Raw genomic sequence first — 23407 nt, forward strand, 5'->3', positions numbered from 1 at the left:
ACACTTTCTTATCTCATCACCGATATTGTTTTTGTAGAGAGTGAACATAGATACTGTAGGGGTATGGATACTGTTAGGGTTAAGGTTAGGTTGGAAATAGGTCCGACTAGGGTTATATAAAGGGTTAAGTTAAGGTTAGGTTGGAGGTAGGTCCGACTAGGGTTATATAAAGGGTTAAGTTAAGGTTAGGTTGGAGGTAGGTCCGACTAGGGTTATATAAAGGGTTAAGTTAAGGTTAGGTTGGAGGTAGGTCCGACTAGGGTTATATAAAGGGTTAAGTTAAGGTTAGGTTGGAGGTAGGTCCGACTAGGGTTATATAAAGGGTTAAGTTAAGGTTAGGTTGGAGGTAGGTCCGACTAGGGTTATATAAAGGGTTAAGTTAAGGTTAGGTTGGAGGTAGGTCCGACTAGGGTTATATAAAGGGTTAAGTTAAGGTTAGGTTGGAGGTAGGTCCGACTAGGGTTATATAAAGGGTTAAGTTAAGGTTAGGTTGGAGGTAGGTCCGACTAGGGTTATATAAAGGGTTAAGTTAAGGTTAGGTTGGAGGTAGGTCCGACTAGGGTTATATAAAGGGTTAAGTTAAGGTTAGGTTGGAGGTAGGTCCGACTAGGGTTATATAAAGGGTTAAGTTAAGGTTAGGTTGGAGGTAGGTCCGACTAGGGTTATATAAAGGGTTAAGTTAAGGTTAGGTTGGAGGTAGGTCCGACTAGGGTTATATAAAGGGTTAAGTTAAGGTTAGGTTGGAGGTAGGTCCGACTAGGGTTATATAAAGGTTGTTCTTACGTTGTTGAGCTCTCTCTGGTTGCCGTAGAGGGGGTGGTATTTGCGGTATTTTCCCTGTCTGTATTTGGAGCTGATGAATCGTCGGCGGTCTTCGCTGCAGCTGGTCGGACTCAGCGCCTCGCTGGGAGGGATGTTCGCCGCCCAGAACCTGTTCAGACGCTCGTTTCCAAGCAACAGGAACACCTGGGGGACAGGTGAGGGGGGAGGTTAGATAGGGACACCAAATCTCTGTCTGTCTGTGTGTCTGTTTTAGTATTCTTGTGAGTACCAGAAGTCTTGACAAGAATATTAAATCAACAAAAATGTTGAGAAGTGAGGACACTTGTAAAAATACTATTTTAGGCTTAGGGGTTAGGTTAAGGGTCAGGGTTAGAATTAGGGGTTAATGTTTTAGGGTTAGGGAAAATAGGAGTTTGAATGGGAATCAATTGTTGGTCCTCAAAAAGTCTTCACAAGTATAGTAAAACATAGCTGTGCGTGTGTGTGTACCTGTATAAGCTCCTCTGTCCACACCTTCCTGTCCATCTTCAGACTGCGCACCTTAGAGATGCTGGGGCCCAATCCCCGATGCTCTCCTACAACACACACACACGCAAAAAATACATAATTCTATGACTGCATTCTGTGTATAATAGAGAAACAGGTCCAACCAAAGGTCAGTGGATCTGAAAGTTCTAATACTATCTGATGACAGTAAACACACTGACCTGCACAGCGTTTGCAGACCACCACACACAGGTTGATGGCAGCCCACTCAGGTTTGTCGGCGCCACAGTCGGCACAGCAACTGTTGCTAGGCTCCGCCCAGATTTGATTAGCCACCTCGCTATTGGACAGAGCTTCTCCAATCGCGTCACGCATCGCTTCTACCCACTGCTCTTTATGTTGTTCCGAATCCGCTAGAAAACTACACACACACACAGTCTTGTACAGCTAACCTTGTGGAGACACATAATTCAGACACATTATTATTATATTTTTAATTTATTTAACCTTTATTTAACTTGGCAAGTCAGTTAAGAACAAATTCATATTTACAATGATGGCCTAGGAACCATGGGTTAACTGCCTTGTTCAGGAGCAGAACAACACATTTTTGCCTTGTTAGCTCGGGGATTTGATTACTAGCCCAACGCTCTAACCACTAGGCTACGTGCCCTAACCCCTAACCCTAACCCCTAGCTCCTAAACCTAATTGTAACCCTAGCTTCTAAACCTAATTCTATCCCTAGCTCCTAAACCTAATTCTAACCCTAGCTCCAAAACCTAATTCTAACCCTAGCTCCAAAACCTAATTCAAACCATAGCTCCAAAACCTAATTCTAACCCTAGCTCCAAAACCTAATTCTAACCCTAGCTCCAAAACCTAATTCTAGCCCTAGCTCCAAAACCTAATTCTAGCCCTAGCTCCAAAACCTAATTCTAACCCTAGCTCCAAAACCTAATTCTAACCCTAGCTCCAAAACCTAATTCTAACCTTAACCCTAGCTCCTAAACCTAGCTTCTAAACCTAATTCTAACCCTAGCTCCAAAACCTAATTCTAACCTTAACCCTAGCTCCTAAACCTAGCTTCTAAACCTAATTCTAACCCTAGCTCCTAAACCCTAATTCTAACCCTAGCTCCTAAACCTAATTCTAACCTTAACCCTAGCTCCTAAACCTAATTCTAACCCTAGCTCCAAAACCTAATTCTAACCCTAGCTCCAAAACCTAATTCTAACCCTAGCTCCAAAACCTAATTCTAACCCTAGCTCCAAAACCTAATTCTAACCCTAGCTCCAAAACCTAATTCTAGCCCTAGCTCCAAAACCTAATTCTAGCCCTAGCTCCAAAACCTAATTCTAGCCCTAGCTCCAAAACCTAATTCTAGCCCTAGCTCCAAAACCTAATTCTAACCCTAGCTCCAAAACCTAATTCTAACCCTAGCTCCAAAACCTAATTCTAACCTTAACCCTAGCTCCTAAACCTAGCTTCTAAACCTAATTCAAACCATAGCTCCAAAACCTAATTCTAACCTTAACCCTAGCTCCTAAACCTAGCTTCTAAACCTAATTCTAACCCTAGCTCCTAAACCCTAATTCTAACCCTAGCTCCTAAACCTAATTCTAACCTTAACCCTTGCTCCTAAACCTAATTCTAACCATAGCTCCTAAACCTAATTCTAACCCTAGCTCCTAAACCTAATTCTAACCTTAACCCTAAGTCTCTGAACACTGAGAAATGTCGGACCTCTCACACGCTCTCTCGTTCTACAGACACACACACAAACAGAAGTGGCCTCTGAACAGCTTGACTCAGACCCTCACGGTTTAGTACTTCCTCTTCACACACACACACACACACACACACACACAGGGAGTGTTCAGCTTGACCGGATTACTCCCTCTCTAACCTTGCTGGTTGTGTTTCTGAATGTGTGTGTGGTGTATGGGTGTAAACCTGAAGATGCGGTAGGGTGTATGGGTGTAAACCTGAAGATGCGGTAGGGTATATGGGTGTAAACCTGAAGATGCGGTAGGGTATATGGGTGTAAACCTGAAGATGCGGTAGGGTGTATGGGTGTAAACCTGAAGATGCGGTAGGGTGTATGGGTGTAAACCTGAAGATGCGGTAGGGTATATGGGTGTAAACCTGAAGATGCGGTAGGGTGTATGGGTGTAAACCTGAAGATGCGGTAGGGTGTATGGGTGTAAACCTGAAGATGCGGTAGGGTATATGGGTGTAAACCTGAAGATGCGGTAGGGTGTATGGGTGTAAACCTGAAGATGCGGTAGGGTGTATGGGTGTAAACCTGAAGATGCGGTAGGGTGTATGGGTGTAAACCTGAAGATGCGGTAGGGTATATGGGTGTAAACCTGAAGATGCGGTAGGGTGTATGGGTGTAAACCTGAAGATGCGGTAGGGTGTATGGGTGTAAACCTGAAGATGCGGTAGGGTATATGGGTGTAAACCTGAAGATGCGGTAGGGTGTATGGGTGTAAACCTGAAGATGCGGTAGGGTGTATGGGTGTAAACCTGAAGATGCGGTAGGGTATATGGGTGTAAACCTGAAGATGCGGTAGGGTGTATGGGTGTAAACCTGAAGATGCGGTAGGGTGTATGGGTGTAAACCTGAAGATGCGGTAGGGTATATGGGTGTAAACCTGAAGATGCGGTAGGGTGTATGGGTGTAAACCTGAAGATGCGGTAGGGTGTATGGGTGTAAACCTGAAGATGCGGTAGGGTATATGGGTGTAAACCTGAAGATGCGGTAGGGTGTATGGGTGTAAACCTGAAGATGCGGTAGGGTGTATGGGTGTAAACCTGAAGATGCGGTAGGGTGTATGGGTGTAAACCTGAAGATGCGGTAGGGTATATGGGTGTAAACCTGAAGATGCGGTAGGGTGTATGGGTGTAAACCTGAAGATGCGGTAGGGTGTATGGGTGTAAACCTGAAGATGCGGTAGGGTATATGGGTGTAAACCTGAAGATGCGGTAGGGTGTATGGGTGTAAACCTGAAGATGCGGTAGGGTATATGGGTGTAAACCTGAAGATGCGGTAGGGTGTATGGGTGTAAACCTGAAGATGCGGTAGGGTGTGGTCAGATCAAAGCTGCGGCGGTCAGTGACTTTCACGTTTCCTACATTCATGTCGATAGACGTGATACCGATGCCAAGGCGGTAGTCCTGGAAACAGAACACATACATTACACAGCTGAAATCACCCACTACAGCAACCAATAAGATCTGCTCTTGTTCATGATCAGAGCTGGGTTCAAATATATGCATATTTAACTATTTGTTATTTAGTGTGTCTTTACACAGGCAGCCTTGCTAAAATGTTTTTAAAAAAACAGTTTTTGCTTTGTCAGTATAGGGTATGGTATGTAGATTGATGAGGGGGAAAAACGATTTAATCAATTTTAGAGTAAGGCTGTAACGTAACAAAATGTGGACAAAGTCAAGGGGTCAGAATACTTTGCGAATGCACTGTATATACAAAATTATATATATATATTGGGAACTGGAAATAATGCAGACAATTACATTGATGGAAACTACAATCTGCCATATTTAAGCTGATCTACCCACAAAAAAAATAGGTTTGAAATCTTCCTAGAAGTGACACAGGGTTGACGGAGAGACACTTGAATTTTGGCACTTTACTTTAAGCCTTTATTGAATTCTCCATTTGGTCTGTATTAAAGGGCACTTTACTTTAAGCCTTTATTGAATTCTCCATTTGGTCTGTATTAAAGGGCACTTTACTTTAAGCCTTTATTGAATTCTCCATTTGGTCTGTATTAAAGGGCTCTATACTTTAAGCCTTTATTGAATTCTCCATTTGGTCTGTATTAAAGGGCTCTTTACTTTAAGCCTTTATTGAATTCTCCATTTGGTCTGTATTAAAGGGCTCTTTACTTTAAGCCTTTATTGAATTCTCCATTTGGTCTGTATTAAAGGGCTCTTTATGTAACATAACAGGCTTTTAAAATTCTATTATTGGATTATTATTATTATATATACACAATTTCTACTTCAAAATATCAAAACGGACACAAAAGGCACTCATTTAGTGGAACGAACCAAATAGCCAAAACTAAAAAATTATGCAAAATGTATTGGCGGACATTATTTGAGTTAAAGCGAGAGAAATGTGCCTATTCACATCTCATATGTTGCCTGATTACAATATTTTATCTTGATACGTTAATAAATAAATGCTTTGTTAATTTTGGCATGTTTAACTGCCTATGTACCGTAGATCACAAGCCCATAAGTAAATAGGGCAAGCTGGCTGGCTTCTAGTACTGTTAGCTAGCCAGATAGAATTGACATCAATCTTACATAATATTCATTTTAGGTCATTTTTGCCTGTTTAACTAGCTGGCTAGCTAGATTACTATGATTCACATTTACTCATTCTAGCTGATAATTATGAAGTAAAACATTTGTCCTGGCTGGAAGAAGGTTCAGTGAATGGGGAGGGGCAGCGTGAGGTAATACAGTAGGGGGAGGAGCAGCGTGAGGTAATACAGTAGGGGGAGGAGCAGCGTGAGGTAATACAGTAGGGGGAGGAGCAGCGTGAGGTAATACAGTAGGGGGAGGAGCAGCGTGAGGTAATACAGTAGGGGGAGGAGCAGCGTGAGGTAATACAGTAGGGGGAGGAGCAGCGTGAGGTAATACAGTAGGGGGAGGAGCAGCGTGAGGTAATACAGTAGGGGGAGGAGCAGCGTGAGGTAATACAGTAGGGGGAGGAGCAGCGTGAGGTAATACAGTAGGGGGAGGAGCAGCGTGAGGTAATACAGTAGGGGGAGGAGCAGCGTGAGGTAATACAGTAGGGGAGGAGCAGCGTGAGGTAATACAGTAGGGGGAGGAGCAGCGTGAGGTAATACAGTAGGGGGAGGAGCAGCGTGAGGTAATACAGTAGGGGGAGTGCGAGTGGTTCTCAAATGTAATGTTTTATGCGTTCTCCACACTCGTCCTCACAACAACGTACTCAAGAGAACATGGTCGGAGAATGCACTCAAAGCATGAGCGTGTGGAGCACGGTAGTATTGGTATTGAGAAACACCCATTGTTTCAAATAGCCCTAGGACCAAACAGACTAGGCTTCAAATGTATGGAGTATGTACATATTTGTCTTTGAAAACACACACACACACACACACACAGACCTCCATGTTCTTGTAGAGGAAGACCTTGTCTCCAGAGACGACTGTGTAGAGTTTGGAGCGCAGGCCCCTCAGCTCCAGGTAGCCCTGTAGTTCAGGGGTCAGGGGTGAACCAGGGGTCAGAAAGGAGGGCGGGACCAATGAGGTCATCTCCCTGCTGCCTTCCTGGCGCCCCCTAGTGAAGTTCTGCAGCACTGCTACCCACTCATTCCTCTCAGCTACACACACACACACACACACACACACACACACACACACACACACACACACACACACACACACACACACACACACACACACACACACACACACACACGAAGAGTGATTTAGCATGCAGCAGCGTGATATGAACAGCTTGATGCTGATGTCTGCATTATGGGCAGATGAGTTGCTGTTTCTACAGTTCTCATTTTCATCCCGATGGAGCTGATTCAGAACGGGTGGGTTTCAGGCTTGCCGTTTTGTGTTAAGAGAAACAAAACAACTGTGTGTGTCTTTGCACATTTTAGCTGACACAGTCTCACTCAGCAGCGCCAGGATTACAATATTGGCTGGGCCAGAGACATTTGTGGCCATGATAAAAGTATTTTTTATGATTTAAATGTTTCAAATTGCCATAAGAATAGGTTGGAGTGCACTGGGGACAATGATGATCCACGAGACAGCGAATCAGAAGGAGACATGTTCTAATGGCATCTATTAAACGCCCATACAGCCTAACAAAATACACCCACCTTGGCGGACCTAGTAAACTACCCAAAATACACCCACCCACCTTGGCGGCCCTTGTAAACTACCCAAAATACACCCACCCACCTTGGCGGCCCTTGTAAACTACCCAAAATACACCCATAACGGATACAAATGTTTTACTAATCAAACATGCATTCAAAACACGGGGCTTTTAAGCGATTATTCTAGTCAATCATTTATTGTTTAATTATTCAAGGCTCCCTTTGATATTTCATTTCAGAATAAAATGCTTGACTGTATTTAAAGGCGTGAATGACTCGTATGCTGTGTAATTAGCCTACATGAATGATTGATTATATTGAAGTTAAGACCGATGAAACCGGACGCGCTCTCACAGCTTGATAGATTATATAAGGCTACTATAGACTATGATGGCTCCTCTTGCAGCCAAATATGTATTTGCCTGCCATAGCCTGAGGGACACTGAATAAGAACATCTGCATAGTAAATAGTAACTTACTTATTATTACTATTATTGTTATTACTGTTATTGTTAATTCTATTATTATTATTGTTGTTTATCATTCCAAACAGTAGTGGTACGGGTAGCAGGGTGATGGTAATGACAGCAGTTTAGTGATGGTGGTGGTAGTAGTAGTGGTACGGGTAGTAGGGTGATGGTAATGACAGCAGTTTAGTGATGGTGGTGGTGGTAGTAGTAGTGGTACGGGTAGCAGAGTGATGGTAATGACAGCAGTTTAGTGATGGTGGTGGTGGTAGTAGTGGTATGGGTAGTAGGGTGATGGTAATGATAGTAGTTTAGTGGTGGTGGTGGTAGTAGTAGTAGTGGTACGGGTAGCAGAGTGATGGTAATGACAGCAGTTTAGTGATGGTGGTAGTAGTAGTAGTGGTACGGGTAGCAGAGTGATGGTAATGACAGCAGTTTAGTGGTGGTGGTGGTAGTAGTGGTATGGGTAGTAGGGTGATGGTAATGACAGCAGTTTAGTGATGGTGGTGGTGGTAGTAGTGGTAGTGGTACGGGTAGTAGGGTGATGGTAATGACAGCAGTTTAGTGGTGGTGGTGGTGGTAGTAGTAGTGGTACGGGTAGCAGAGTGATGGTAATGACAGCAGTTTAGTGGTGGTGGTGGTAGTAGTAGTAGTGGTACGGGTAGCAGAGTGATGGTAATGACAGCAGTTTAGTGGTGGTGGTGGTAGTAGTAGTAGTGGTACGGGTAGCAGGGTGATGGTAATGACAGCAGTTTAGTGATGGTGGTGGTGGTAGTAGTGGTAGTGGTATGGGTAGTAGGGTGATGGTAATGACAGCAGTTTAGTGATGGTGGTGGTGGTAGTAGTGGTATGGGTAGCAGGGTGATGGTAATGACAGCAGTTTAGTGATGGTGGTGGTGGTAGTAGTGGTAGTGGTATGGGTAGTAGGGTGATGGTAATGACAGCAGTTTAGTGATGGTGGTGGTGGTAGTAGTAGTGGTATGGGTAGTAGGGTGATGGTAATGACAGCAGTTTAGTGATGGTGGTGGTGGTAGTAGTGGTAGTGGTACGGGTAGTAGGGTGATGGTAATGACAGCAGTTTAGTGGTGGTGGTGGTAGTAGTAGTAGTGGTATGGGTAGTAGGGTGATGGTAATGACAGCAGTTTAGTGATGGTGGTGGTAGTAGTAGTAGTGGTACGGTAGTAGGGTAATGGTAATGATAGCAGTTTAGTGATGGTGGTGGTGGTAGTAGTGGTAGTGGTATGGGTAGTAGGGTGATGGTAATGACAGCAGTTTAGTGATGGTGGTGGTAGTAGTAGTGGTATGGGTAGCAGGGTGATGGTAATGACAGCAGTTTAGTGATGGTAGTAGTAGTAGTGGTATGGGTAGTAGGGTGATGGTAATGATAGCAGTTTAGTGATGGTGGTGGTGGTAGTAGTGGTAGTGGTATGGGTAGTAGGGTGATGGTAATGACAGCAGTTTAGTGATGGTGGTGGTGGTAGTAGTAGTAGTGGTACGGGTAGCAGAGTGATGGTAATGACAGCAGTTTAGTGGTGGTGGTGGTGGTAGTTGTAGTGATGGTAATGATAGCAGTTTAGTGATGGTGGTGGTAGTAGTAGTGGTACGGGTAGCAGGATGATGGTAATGACAGCATGATGTAATGATGATGGTAGTTGTAGTACTGATGTAATGGTAGTAGTAGTGGTAATGATGATAGTAGTTGTAGTACTGATGTAATGGTAGTAGTAGTAATGATGATGGTAGTTGTAGTACTGATGTAATGGTAGTAGTTGTAGTACTGATGATAGTAGTTGTAGTACTGATGTAATGGTAGTAGTAGTAGTGGTAATGATGATATTAGTTGTAGTACTGATGTAATGGTGAAGATGACAGTTACTTAGTTATAAGTTAGTTATAGTTCCATTTTCCATGTTTAGCTTTTTATATTTATTACATTTCTACTATTGACTGTTAACATTTTATTGTTGTTATTTTTGTATTATTATTTATTACCATTTCATATTATTATTTGTTATTGTTTATAATTTTATTACAATGTATATTGTATACATTGTTGCTTTGGCAATATTGACAATGTTTTTCATGCCAATAAAGCAGCATGAATTTGAATTTGACTATATGTAATACACTTGATTTAGGATACATTATTGCAAGCTAAATGTTTCTGATCAGTGATAGATGAGTAAACTAATAAAATGAGCTATACCACCTCCACTTATTTGCCCAGCCAGAGATCAATTAACCAAATATACAGACGGGAGATTTGGTGAATCAAAATCACATTTAGGTTGGGAGTAGCGCAGGCTACTGCGAGAGTGAAGCTACATAACACGCTAGCAAACTGTTATGATCAGCTAATCTATCACACACACACACACACACACACACACACACACACAGATCAATTTGTTTACTGTGAAATAGCATTGTATCTGGTCAAACACCATTTTTCCAGAAGTTTACTACGGGTTGGTAACAGGCTGATTGGTCGGCTATTTGAGCCAGTAAAGGGCTTTACTATTCTTGGGTAGCGGAATGACTTTAGCTTCCCTCCAGGCCTGAGGGCACACGCTCTCTAGTAGGCTTAAATTGAAGATGTGGCAAATAGCAGTGGCAATATCGTCTGCTAGCACAGACTACTACGAGAGTGATGAGCAAAATCCACTTGTTAAGCTACATAACATGCTAGCAAACTGTTGATCAGATAATCTATGAGAAAACTAGCAGAAATATGATCATTGGCCCCTACCTTAACTAACATTTCCCCCAGCCTAATTGTTACCAAATATCCGAAAGGAGAATCAGTGAAAACCAATTGACATTGATTGATTTATCAAGAGTCCCCCACACTCGTATCATCTAAACGGTGCTGATATGACCATCTCTTTCATTATTATTGATAGGACTTTGGGTGTTTCACTAAGCAACAATATGATACATGGCTTCAATTGCATTAGCCTACTTTTTTCAAATAATTTGGTCATTGATCATAACGAAGGTAAGTTTTCCTCTGTCCTCGCTTCTGTAAGACCAGAACTGTTTCCTCGTCTCCTCACTCAGCTGCGACCCGCCTCCGCCAGCCGCATTGTTCTCAACACTAGTTTAAATCAATATACTGTTTTCTAGAAATCGGGGTTCGGGCTCATTACATTTCTGTGATTTCAGACCGGGCTTGGGGTGGACCGGGCTGTAATTATCAGGCCTGATGAGAACTCTAGCTGTTTCTCATCTCTCTGTTACACAACCACCCCACCACAGGTCTCTATAACGAAACACAGAGTATTTATCATCTGACTAACAGTAGAAGAGAAGAGCGCACCGAGGGACCTGGGTGTATTCAACCATGTTGCTGTGTTTACTTGTGGTCAAGGCTTCTGGGCTGACAACTAGAGAAGAGCAACAAAGGATGAACACACACACACGGACTCACAGTCGCTCTCGGCTTTGAAGAGAAAGGTTCGGTTGGCTGTGACCACCTCAAACTTCTGCTCCCCCACGTTGGTCACCCCCGTAATGGCAGCTGTTGGTATGATCCTCTTAGAGTATACCTCCTGTAACACAACACACCATGACTCATAGGACCGCTCTCTCTCTCTCACACACACACACACACACACACACACACAGCCAGACCACCAACAGAGAAACCACAATACAGAGAAACACTAATCCACTCTAACATCCTGACCTAGTTAATGTATAGACTAACAGGACTGTGTAGACGGCTGATGGCTACCGCACCTTATCGTTGTCAAAGTATCTCAGGTAGTCAACATCCAGCTTCACCCATCTCCTCTGGTAGTACAGAGACCTGCACACACATACACACAGTTAGGGGTCATATACTGGATGTGTGTGTGTGTGTGTGTGTGTGTGTGTGTGTGTGTGTGTGTGTTGTACCCCTGGGTTGGGTTCTTATCCAGCCAGCCAATCTTTAGAACAGGGCAGGGTTCAGGGGAGGGGCAATCTCTAGGGGGCGGGGCTAGGACCCTGCCTCTGACCGGCAGGTAGACACTACCCTGGAGCGTACTCAGACCATAGTCCTGCCACGAGCTCCGACTGAGAGAAAGTGAGAGAGAAAGTGAGAGAGAAAGTGAGAGAGAAAGAGAGAGAGAAAGAGAGAGAGAAAGAGAGAGAGAAAGAGAGAGAGAGCGAGAGCGAAAGCAGGGGAGAGAGAGCAAGAGAAAGAGTTATTCCCTCTCTCGCTACAGCAACAAAGATGTCACCAGAGGTCAGGGGAGACTCACTGGCTGCTGATTGGCTCGTTGTCATCGTCCAATAGTTCATCGTCGCTGCAGAGAGAGTTGTACCGTCCCTTCCCCCACCCCGGCACTGGCAGGAACACATCCTATTGGACAACACAGCCGTCACTGAGACACAGCAACACAATAACATTACAGCACTCTAGCACATACTCACAATACACACACACTCTTACTCTGTCTGCCATGTTCACAGACTGGGGCTTGGAGTAGACTTGGTCTGGATCTTCATAGTCATCTGAACTGTCACCTGACCCTGAGAGAGACACCGAGACAGAGAGACAAAGAAACAGACACGGAGACAGAGAGAGACACCGAGACAAAGAAACAGACACAGAGACAGAGAGAGACACCGAGACAAAGAAACAGACACAGAGACAGAGAGAGACAGACAAAGAAACAGACACGGAGAAAGAGAGAGAGACAGAGAAGCACCGAGACAAAGAGAAAGACACGGAGACAGAGAGAGAGAAGCACCGAGACAAAGAGAAAGACACAGAGACAGAGAGAGAGACAGAGAAGCACCGAGACAAAGAGAAAGACACGGAGACAGAGAGAGAGACAGAGATGCACCGAGACAAAGAGAAAGACACGGAGACAGAGAGAGAGACAGAGAAAGGGAGATAGAAAAGAGAAGAAGACGTGAGAGTTCAGAGATCACTTCTGAGCTACAGTCACAGCCCCTGAGACAGGACAGGTTCAGCAGCATCAGTGTTAGAAGGGTCTGTTTGAAGAAAGACATTCGACAGTATCTGCTGTCTAACAACAAGACAACAGTTACTGTATATCAGTCTCTCTCTGTCCACACCTTGCCATCATTCCACTAGTAGACAAAGTCAGAAACAACATGTCAGCATAACTTTATCTAGTTATTTTTTATATTAGATAGGTCCAATTACAGTTAAAACAGAGTGACAGAGAGAGACATCCCAACATCAACTGAACACTTTAATAACGACATAACATAGATTGTAGGGTTAGGGGTGAAGGAGTTTGTAGATTGTGGGGTTAAATCAGGGAGAGGTGAGGGAGTTAGGGGTGGGGTTAAATCAGGGAGAGGTGAGGGAGTTAGGGGTGGGGTTAAATCAGGGAGAGGTGAGGGAGTTAGGGGTGGGGTTAAATCAGGGAGAGGTGAGGGAGTTAGGGGTGGGGTTAAATCAGGGAGAGGTGAGGGAGTTAGGGGTGGGGTTAAATCAGGGAGAGGTGAGGGAGTTAGGGGTGGGGTTAAATCAGGGAGAGGTGAGGTTAGGGAGTTAGGGTTAAGGATGGAAGGGAGGGGTTTAGTATGCTCACTGATTTCAGGCGGTGGCTGGGGGATCCTTCTCATGGGCAGAGCAGGCTGCGTGTCGACTGGCGTGTTGGGTACCCTGGTCCGAGGCGGGGGTGGTGGAGTTAGGTCCGTGTGCGGCTCATCGACGGGAGCATCGCTGGAGAGAGGGTTGACAGAGGAAGGGAGGGGGGGGGTCCATTGTTACCATTGTCACCAAGGGCTGGTTGAAGACAGGAAACAGTCGTGAGACTATCCATCCTCTAATCCTCTCCAGGCTCTCCTCTTCTGCTCTCTCCTCTTCAGTATCTCACTCAGACTGACATTCATCCATGAGAGAAATGAATGCTGAAGTCCTGTAATAATCCATCTCTCTCTTCAGCCAACCTAACCTTAACTCTACCCATAACCCAACTGGGTCAGTCCCAGTGGTCAGTCCCAGTGGTCAGGTATTCTGCCACTGTGTAGAAATGCCATTCTAGTTTGCTCTGGTTTTTTGTTAATTCTTTCCAATGTGTCAAGTAATTATCTTCTTTTTTTTCTCTCTCATGATGTGGTTGGGTCTAATTGTGTTGCTGTCCTGGGGCTCTGTGGGGTCTGTTTGTGTTTGTAAACAGAGTCCCAGGACCAGCTTGCTTAGAGGACTCTTCTCCAGGTTCATCTCTCTGTAGGTGATGGCTTTGTTTTGTTACCTTGTGACAACCCTCACACTCCCTAAATGATTCTCTCTGTCTATCTCTTGCCTGGCTACCCAAACTCCTTGCTCCCGCCAACCGCTACGCCACGCCCATGGACGTTTCTTCTCAACAATGAGTCTGGATCGGAGTACCTCCCTGACGATTTCTAAAATGGAAATCCATTCAACACCGTCTGATTGGTCCCAGAAAACGATGTGTTGGGTCAGAGCCAGAACACGTGGGTAAAGCAGCGTTTGAAAATGTGTCATTGGCTTTGAAGCTCCGATTGGTTAAAGATGATCCAATCGCTGATGTTTTGTGCAACACCCCTCATTTTGACGTCACCACAAACGACTTCAATATCTCAGACTGAGTTTGTAGCGAACGACAGAGAAGCGGAAGAATTCAGTTTGAGTTGTCAGAGAAGTCCATCTCCACCCATGTCACTGAAACCACCTCTCACTCCACACACAAATAACAGCACCCCAGAGCACAATGGGACATAAATATGTATACAAATCTATCACCAGTCTTAACATAAGACTGATGTCAAATCATCTCAGCAACAGCTACACATGCACTGGTCTGGATAGTTTTCTGTAAATACTGACCATGTTCCCCTTTTCTCTTCCTGCTGCCCCCTCCCCTCAGTCACACAGAGTTAGTACAAGACGCAGTGCTTGACTTGGCCTGAAATGGGTGTCGGTACTGTTGATATTTAGGTGCAGGAGCTCCACAATACTGTTGAGTTAATATTCTATAAGAGGAACAGGGACTCCACAATACTGTTGAGTTAATATTCTATAAAAGGAACAGGAAGTCAAGCAGTAGAACATGAGGTGTTGGTACTCTGCTCTGGTGAGCTCCTTCCCAAGTCAAGCACTGACAAGACGGACAGAGGGACATGCACACACACGCCATGGGGTGATGATATACACCAATACACATACGATCTGGGGTACCATGGCCCAGGCTGTCCAGATCAGCAGGGGCAGGAGGAAGTGAGAGAGGTGGTCAGAGAGGTGGTCAGAGAGGTGGTCAGAGAGGTGGTCAGAGAGGCGGTCAGAGAGGTGGAAGCACGGAGTAGGGGAACTAAATATAACCTCTTTGTATCCGTCCAGCGGACATCGTTAAGCTTCAGAAACAATGACCCTTCCCGCCCTCGCCTACACACACCAACTCACCCCGCCCACAGGCATACCACAAAACATACAGTATGTGAAAATGTGCTTACAGCAGACCCAACGTTCACACATCTTATCTACAACAGACCTAACAGTCTCTCTCTCTCGTTCATTCCCCAGGGCCCAGTGTGTATGCTGCAGCAGACCCCTAAAGCAGGCAGCCAGGGCCTTTCCTATGAGCACCAAGGACTCCTAGTCTGGAACACAGATAAAGAACATCACTGGTACACTGTGTCCCTGCTCTGGCACACAAGGCTCTGAGCCAGTATCCACTGAGCCAGTATCCACAATGCATCTCAGAGTAGGATAGCTGATCTAGGATCAGTTTGGGCTTTTCGAACACAATGAATAAGATTATATGGACACATCCTAGATCTGCACTCATGCTCTGAGATGTTTTGTGGGTACAGGCGCTCACAGGATAATGTTTCTTGCCAAGCAGCTCACGGGATAATGTTTCTTGCCAAGCAGCTCACGGGATAATGCATCTTGCCAAGCAGCTCACGGGATAATGCATCTGCCAAGCAGCTCACGGGATAATGCATCTGCCAAGCAGCTCACAGGATAATGCATCTGCCAAGCAGCTCACAGGATAATGCATCTGCCAAGCAGCTCACAGGATAATGTATCTGCCAAGCAGCTCTGGAAGCCTCAGTCTCAGGGGGGTGCTATTGTGTATCTCTGGCCAGGGCCCAAATTAAAGTTTCCCCAAGTGAACCGTCCATCTTGTCACATGTTTGCAGGCAGTGTGTTTTTAATAGCACACACCCCACCCACTGGCTAACAGGACTGTGAGTGAGTGTGTGTGTGTGTGAGAGTGAACTGGCATTCTGCCATCTCTAAAACAGTTCATGTTTAAATGTATAACTTTTTTAAACAACTCCAACCAACTCTTTCACAAGTGTGAAACCACTCCAGCAAGTCTGTGGGAAAGACATAGCCGACTCCTTGCCCAACTGTGGAATTACAGAGGGATGAGAGATCTATTAGCATCACAGTCACATCCACTTCCCTTCCTGAATCACTCCTTACAATAACAAAATCACTGGGCCAAAGTCACTAACAGAAAAGTACTGCAGCAGCTTCTTTCTGTCTCCTTGTCCCTCTATACAGCTACACTGTCCAACTGCTGATAGCAGAACACAAATACACACATCTCTCAGCGTCAGTAGGCTCAGCCTCTAGTTTCTAAAATATCAACACAAAACAGCATAAAGTGAAACACAGTGGGGGAGGAGGGGCATGAGCATCAACACAGCGATCCTGAATAGGAGAGAAGGGGGGGGGGGGGGGTGTGCAGCGGAAGAGAAACAGAAAGGAAAACAGAGAAAAGAGGAGTCATTCTCACCTGTCCTGGCATGTCCAACAGGGCCATCCTCACTGGAGAGGAACGATAAACACACAGAGGAGGAGAAAGGAACTAACGTTTCACAGAAAGAGGGAGGAGAGAACTGCCACAGGTGGGCGGAGAGAAGGAAGCACAGCGCACTTTTAGAAACGTAGTGCGGTGTGTTGCTACTTTAGAAAGAGTAACGACACTTCCTGTTAAAAAGAAAGTTTAATAGAGACTCTCTCTCTCTCTCTCTCTCTCTCAACTCAATATTAGGAATTTGTTCTTAATGTTTTGTACACACAGTGTAAACTAATACTGCCCATGGTTCTGTGAGATACTGAAACTGAAAGCAGGCCAGTGTACAGTAGGCCTTAGCGCACAATACCACATGCTGATGCAGCAGGGTCACCACCTTGTGGACAAAGTGTATATGATCAGGATATGGTATGTCATGAGGACACAGCTTTGCCCTGTAGAGGGCGATGTTAACCATGGACAAACACCCTGTAAAAGAGAAGCGCTTCACAGCCAGAGATACTACGGTTCCTGTGAAACCTCACCCTGACCACACCCACACTTCTGAAAGGGAAGCAGTTTATCTGAGCCTGTTGGTTTAGATTGTGTCCAATAGAACAAACGACAGAAGTAGAACTCACAACATTGGGAGCCAATCAGAGGCCCTCTTACCTCTGTGTGGGTGTGGTTCTGGAGGGCAAGACAGGAGGTCGATGTGGGATTGGAGCAGGACTGTGAGGCTCTTTAGGGCCCGCCCCCACAACGTAGACTTTAGGGGGGAGGGGAGGCACGCCTTGATCAGATGATGACTGGTCATATCGTTCAAATGAGGAGGAAGAGGAGGGTGAGGAAGAGGGGGAACCAGGGGAGGGCTTTCTTCCTCCCTCCCACACCTGCTGGGGGTGTCTGGCTGGTGGGTAGATAGCCAGAGGTGCAGGACAGGGCCTGGGGGAGGGTAAGGTGAGAGGATTGGTGGTAAGGCTAGGAGGAGGTACAGTGGTTGGGCTGTTTAAGTTATGTTCAGATCTGGGTTTGGGTGACGTGGGGGAGCTTTTAGGGGAGGTGGGGATGAAGCGAAGTGGGGGGCAGTTTGGGGTGCTGCGAGGTGGGATGGGGGGTAAAGGGGAGTCCTGGGCACTAGAATGGGGGGTGGTAGGGCAGGGGGTAGTGTTGGGACGAGGGTAAGTCTGGACACAGGCCAATGTCTCTACAGGGACAGAGCGGTACTTAGTCCTCTCCTTAGGGACTGGTCTCAGTCTCTCTCCATCCCTCTCTCCTTCCCTGGACACTGATCTCTCCTTAGGTACTGGTCTCTGTGCAGGGACTGGTCTCTCTCCTCTGGACACTGGTCTCTGTGCAGGGACTGGTCTCTCACTCCTCACAGGGCTGGGTCTGTCTGTGAACACTGCTCTCTCTTCCTCTCTCTGGTCTCCCTCTGCAGCCAGGTGTGTGTGTAGAGCATTGTGCTCTCTCTCTGGGTGTGTGTGAGTGTTTGTGTGGAGTGTTTTTTGCAGGCTGGCTAGGATGCGTTTGCGGTGTCCAGGCAATGTGATTCCAATCGTCTCCAGCTGAACCTGGGTCAGCCCTTGGCATTCCAACAACGTTCCAAACCCTGCGTCCTGGAACACTGGGAGATACTGGTCCAGATGCAGCACACACAGCCACTCCCACACCGACACACACCCCTCCGCCTCAGACATCACCACAGTGTGTGTGTGTGTGTGTGTGTGTGTGTGTGTGTGTGTGTGTGTGTGTGTGTGTGTGTGTGTGTGTGTGTTTGAGTGGGTGTGTGTCTACGTGTATATAAGTGTTCTTGTGTGTATGTATGTGTGTGTGTCCAGTCAGTGTTCAGATCAAACCTGTGGAAGAAACAGGAGGACAGGTTAGGAATTCAACCTTTATCAATAGAAGTGTACATCCTGTCAATACAATTCACTTTAATTCCCTTCAGAAACACACAACCCCATGGCAACCCCATGGCAACCCCATGGCAACCCCATGAAGAGGATGTTAGAAGACTACAGTGAGTTTAGAATCTCTTGGTCAATAAACACCACTGTAAAAAACACTGTTGACACCAGAGCAAATTCTCTTCCTTCCTTTTCCTCTCTCTCTCTCTCTCTCTCTCTCACACCTTCTCTAACCACAGATAAGAGACCACCTAAACAGACCACAAACACCCAACAGCTAGCACGCACACACACACAGTATGCGCACACACACACACACACACACACAGTACGCACACACACAGTAAGCACACACACAGTATGCGCACACACACACAGTACGCACACACAGTATGCGCACACACACAGTACGCACACACACAGTACGCACACACAGTATGCGCACACACACACACACACAACACACACACAGTATGCGAGAAGACGCTTATCTTAACTTCCTAAACTCTAGAAGTATCTCGTCTTACAGTCAGTGATCAGCAGATCTTAATCTATGGAGGTCGAGAACAGTGCTGTCCTCTCTCAACAAGAGGACACTTTGTACAAGGATGTAGGAGCTGTGTGACACAAGACAGCAAACCTCACATATTACACACAGACATTTGTATTTATTTTCTAGTCACACATCAGCATAAGAAAGACCTCATTAGTACCAGGCAGAAAACAGTCCAATAGGTGAACTATTTTATTCTGCAACCATAAAAGACCATTAGACCAGAACAGACTGCGGGCCAGAGGTGGTGTCACTGACCCGTCACAAGAGTCAACACACACACCTGCCTGTACTTCTAAAACAAAGGGGTGGGTAGGTGCCTCTATGTGGAGGGACACACACAACCGGGGTCTATTTTGCATGTTAAAGACACCATTTGTGAAAGTGTGAAGAAGGACATCAGTGTCTGTAAAACAACTGCAAATCATTTCCTGTGGAATATCCTGTCCTTCCTCTTACTGACAGGCCAGAGACCACAGAGAGAGCTCTCCCTCTCTCTAATTAAATACAAATGTTTCTTATCAATCTACACACAATACCACATAATGAAAAGGCGAAGACAGGTTTTTAAAAATATATATTTAAACTCAACAAAAAAGAAACGTCTTCTCACTGTCAACTGTGTTTATTTTCAGCAAGCTTAACATGTGTACATATTTGTATGAACATAACAAGATTCAACAACTGAGACAAACTGAACAAGTTCCACAGACATGTGACTAACAGAAATTGAATAATGTGTCCCTGAACAAAGGGGGGGTCAAAATCAAAAGTAACAGTCAATGCAGCTGGTGGCCACACCAGATACTAAGTACTGCAGTGCATCTTCTCCTCATGGACTGCACCAGATTTTCCAGCTCTTGCTGTTAGATGTTACCCCACTCTTCCACCAAGGCACCTGCAAGTTCCCAGACATTTCTGGGGGGAATGACCCTAGCCCTCGCCCTTCGATCTAACTTTGATTGAGATCCGGGCTCTTCGCTGGCCATGGCAGAACACTGACATTCCTGTCTTGCAGGAAATCACTCACAGAATGAGCAGTATGGTTGGTGGCAGGATGGGGGGGGGGTCATGTCAGGATGAGCCTGCAGGAAGGGTACCACATGAGGGTGGAGGACGTATTCTCTGTAACGCACAGCGTTGAGATACCAAAAATAAGGTCATTGCAGGCTTACTACATGATTCCATATGTGTTATTTCATAGTTTGACGTCTTCACTATAATTCTACAATGTAGAAAATAGTAACAATAAAGAAAAACCCTTGAATGAGTAGGTGTGTCCAACTTCTGACTGGTACTGTACACTATCTGTACATCTTCTGTCTATTTCTGCCATCTTCCCCTTTCACTCCTTCAAGCATGAATGACTTAGTTTCTCTTGTCTTCTCTTTCTAAGCATATACTGTACATCTATCTTTCCAGAATGTCCATCTATGACTGTGTCCATCTTGTAACAGGGTGGAGGTGCCTCTATTAGATGTAATATGGTAGTCATGAGACTGAACTGTGAGGTTGCTATTGGTCTGTTTGAACTAATTGGTTATTTCTGTTAATTGATTGCTGGTGTGATTGTGACCATCGCCTCCACCTGTTATCTTAAAATGTCTGCATTTCTGAGCGCCAAGAGGAAGGGAAAGGACAGAACTGCTGCTGTCTCCAAGTCCCACACCAAACTTGATATTTGCTGTGCCTGAGCTACACTACTTGAAAACTGCATGTGCTGGAGACACTGAAACTGTAAACCTTTTTGATTGCCACTCTCAGTCTGCTGGCCCCTACAGCTTATTTTAACCTTTTTGTAATAAACTGCATTTTTGATGATCCTGTGTTGTGTGTATTCCATAGTGGTACCCAGTTCAGGTTGAATTGACCCTGCCCTGTCCTACAACCTGTGGTTGCTAAACCATCTCTCTCTCCAGGCTGGTTCTAACCATGTTTCTGTACTGCAGCAACAATGGGGCATTCTGTTACCTGGGCAACAGAAAACAAACACAGACACACAGAGTAGAGGGGCCAGGGGGAATCATATGGACAGAGCCAGAGTTGTGATATTAGACACCGATTAAGAGAGTTACCTGACACATCTTTGACATTCTTTAAAGGAAGTAAGAGATTGTGTGTGTGGGTGTCAAGCTTCACATCCCCTTTCAAGTACACATAAAAACACACGATGCCAGAGTTAAACTCAGTTCTTTATAAGCTGCCCTCTCAGAAAGGGCTGTGACATTTACATCACCTCAATATGAGCTACTGTTGAGTCTCCCCGCCTTATCTCAATATGAGCTACTGTTGAGTCTCCCCGCCTTATCTCAATATGAGCTACTGTTGAGTCTCCCCGCCTTATCTCAATATGAGCTACTGTTGAGTCTCCCCGCCTTATCTCAATATGAGCTACTGTTGAGTCTGCCCGCCTTATCTCAATATGAGCTACTGTTGAGTCTGCCCGCCTTATCTCAATATGAGCTACTGTTGAGTCTCCCCGCCTTATCTCAATATGAGCTACTGTTGAGTCTCCCCGCCTTATCTCAATATGAGCTACTGTTGAGTCTCCCCGCCTTATCTCAATATGAGCTACTGTTGAGTCTCCCCGCCTTATCTCAATATGAGCTACTGTTGAGTCTGCCCGCCTTATCTCAATATGAGCTACTGTTGAGTCTCCCCGCCTTATCTCAATATGAGCTACTGTTGAGTCTCCCCGCCTTATCTCAATATGAGCTACTGCAATAAAAGAAACGCCTGACTCTTCACACACACACATCTCCAGTCACTCATCTCGGGGCCTCACAGACAGACAGAGGTGTAAACATGCTGACTCAGCCAACAACCTCAAAGAGGTCAAACCACACACACAATATCTAGGCTCTTTCTGTCTCCTTCCAGCTCCCCTTCACTCTCCTCCATCCTCTCCGTCTCATGAAAAGAGATAAACATACAAAATGGTACTACAGATATAGGGTCATCATCCAAAAGGTTACCATCCCAATATGGTAAAATCAGACAAGCCATGCTATAGGAGACGTGAAACGGGAAGCTTTAAAAAAAATAAAAAAAGTATCTCTGACCCATTGTGATTACTGAGTACGGCGGGGTACTTTGTTAGTCAGCAGCCACTAGCTGTGACGTCACTGCCAGTCAGCCTAAATCATTTAGATTTATACAAAAACACACACACATATACGCAGACAAGCTCAGCGCTGGGATTAAAAGACTGTGTAAGGAAAGTACACAACACAGTCTGGACAGAGTTTTTAGAAGTCCAGAGAAGGATGGGGAGCAGCCAGGTTACTCGAGATGCAAGGTGATATTCAATAATGAAAAAATATATACAGTGGGGCAAAAAAGTATTTAGTCAGCCACCAATTGTGCAAGTTCTCCCACTTAAAAAGATAAGAGAGGCCTGTAATTTTCATCATAGGTACACTTCAACTATGACAGACAAAATGAGAAACAAAATCCAGAAAATCACATTGTAGGATTTTTAATGAATTATTTGCAAAATATGGTGGAAAATAAGTATTTGGTCACCTACACACGAGCAAGATCTGGCTCTCACAGAGCTGTAACTTCTTCTTTAAGAGGCTCCTCTGTCCTCCACTCGTTACCTGTATTAAATGGCACCTGTTTGAACTTGTTATCAGTATAAAAGACACCTGTCCACAACCTCAAACAGTCACACTCCAAACTCCACTATGGCCAAGACCAAAGAGCTGTCAACGGACACCAGAAACAAAATTGTAGACCTGCACCAGACTGGGAAGACTGAATATGCAATAGGTAAGCAGCTTGGTTTGAAGAAATCAACTGTGGGAGCAATTATTAGGAAATGGAAGACATACAAGACCCCTGATAATCTCCCTCGATCTGGGGCTCCACGCAAGATCTCACCCCGTGGGGTCAAAATGATCACAAGAACGGTGAGCAAAAATCCCAGAACCACACGGGGGGACCTAGTGAATGACCTGCAGAGAGCTGGGACCAAAGTAACAAAGCCTACCATCAGTAACACACTACGCCACCAGGGACTCAAATCCTGCAGTGCCAGACGTGTCCCCCTGCTTAAGCCAGTACATGTCCAGGCCCGTCTGAAGTTTGCTAGAGAGCATTTGGATGATCCAGAAGAAGATTGGGAGAATGTCATATGGTCAGATGAAACCAAAATATAACTTTTTGGTAAAAACTCAACTCGTCGTGTTTGGAGGACAAAGAATGCTGAGTTGCATCCAAAGAACACCATACCTACTGTGAAGCATGGGGGTGGAAACATCATGCTTTGGGGCTGTTTTTCTGCAAAGGGACCAGGACGACTGATCCGTGTAAAGGAAAGAATGAATGGGGCCATGTATCGTGAGATTTTGAGTGAAAACCTCCTTCCATCAGCAAGGGCATTGAAGATGAAACGTGGCTGGGTCTTTCAGCATGACAATGATCCCAAACACACCGCCCGGGCAACGAAGGAGTGGCTTCGTAAGAAGCATTTCAAGGTCCTGGAGTGGCCTAGCCAGTCTCCAGATCTCAACCCCATAGAAAATCTTTGGAGGGAGTTGAAAGTCCGTGTTGCCCAGCAACA

At 45.3% G+C, this 23407-nt stretch overlaps 1 protein-coding gene across 3 annotated transcripts in view; it reads right to left on the reverse strand.

Moving 5' to 3' along the window:
• Positions 1-18106, reverse strand: part of LOC120036074 (arf-GAP with Rho-GAP domain, ANK repeat and PH domain-containing protein 1-like) — a 76906-nt gene extending 58800 nt beyond the window's left edge. Inside the window, exons 1-12 of one of the 3 annotated variants that reach the window (XM_038982531.1) lie at positions 17050-18103; positions 13195-13328; positions 12078-12157; positions 11887-11987; positions 11540-11698; positions 11381-11450; positions 11070-11190; positions 6442-6656; positions 4344-4450; positions 1491-1690; positions 1273-1358; positions 784-966 (exon numbers count right to left, since the gene is read on the reverse strand). In XM_038982531.1, the coding sequence (XP_038838459.1) occupies positions 784-966; positions 1273-1358; positions 1491-1690; positions 4344-4450; positions 6442-6656; positions 11070-11190; positions 11381-11450; positions 11540-11698; positions 11887-11987; positions 12078-12157; positions 13195-13328; positions 17050-18077 (2484 nt within the window). In that variant the 5' untranslated portion in view covers positions 18078-18103. Of the gene's footprint in view, positions 1-783; positions 967-1272; positions 1359-1490; positions 1691-4343; positions 4451-6441; positions 6657-11069; positions 11191-11380; positions 11451-11539; positions 11699-11886; positions 11988-12077; positions 12158-13194; positions 13329-16377; positions 16395-17049 lie in introns of those variants that run through there. The other 2 variants (XM_038982533.1, XM_038982532.1) reach the window with 2 other exon arrangements.
• Positions 18107-23407: the final 5301 nt, after the last annotated feature.

Source organism: Salvelinus namaycush, unplaced genomic scaffold, assembly GCF_016432855.1.
Source record: "Salvelinus namaycush isolate Seneca unplaced genomic scaffold, SaNama_1.0 Scaffold12, whole genome shotgun sequence".
NCBI classification, from domain to species: Eukaryota; Metazoa; Chordata; class Actinopteri; order Salmoniformes; family Salmonidae; genus Salvelinus; species Salvelinus namaycush.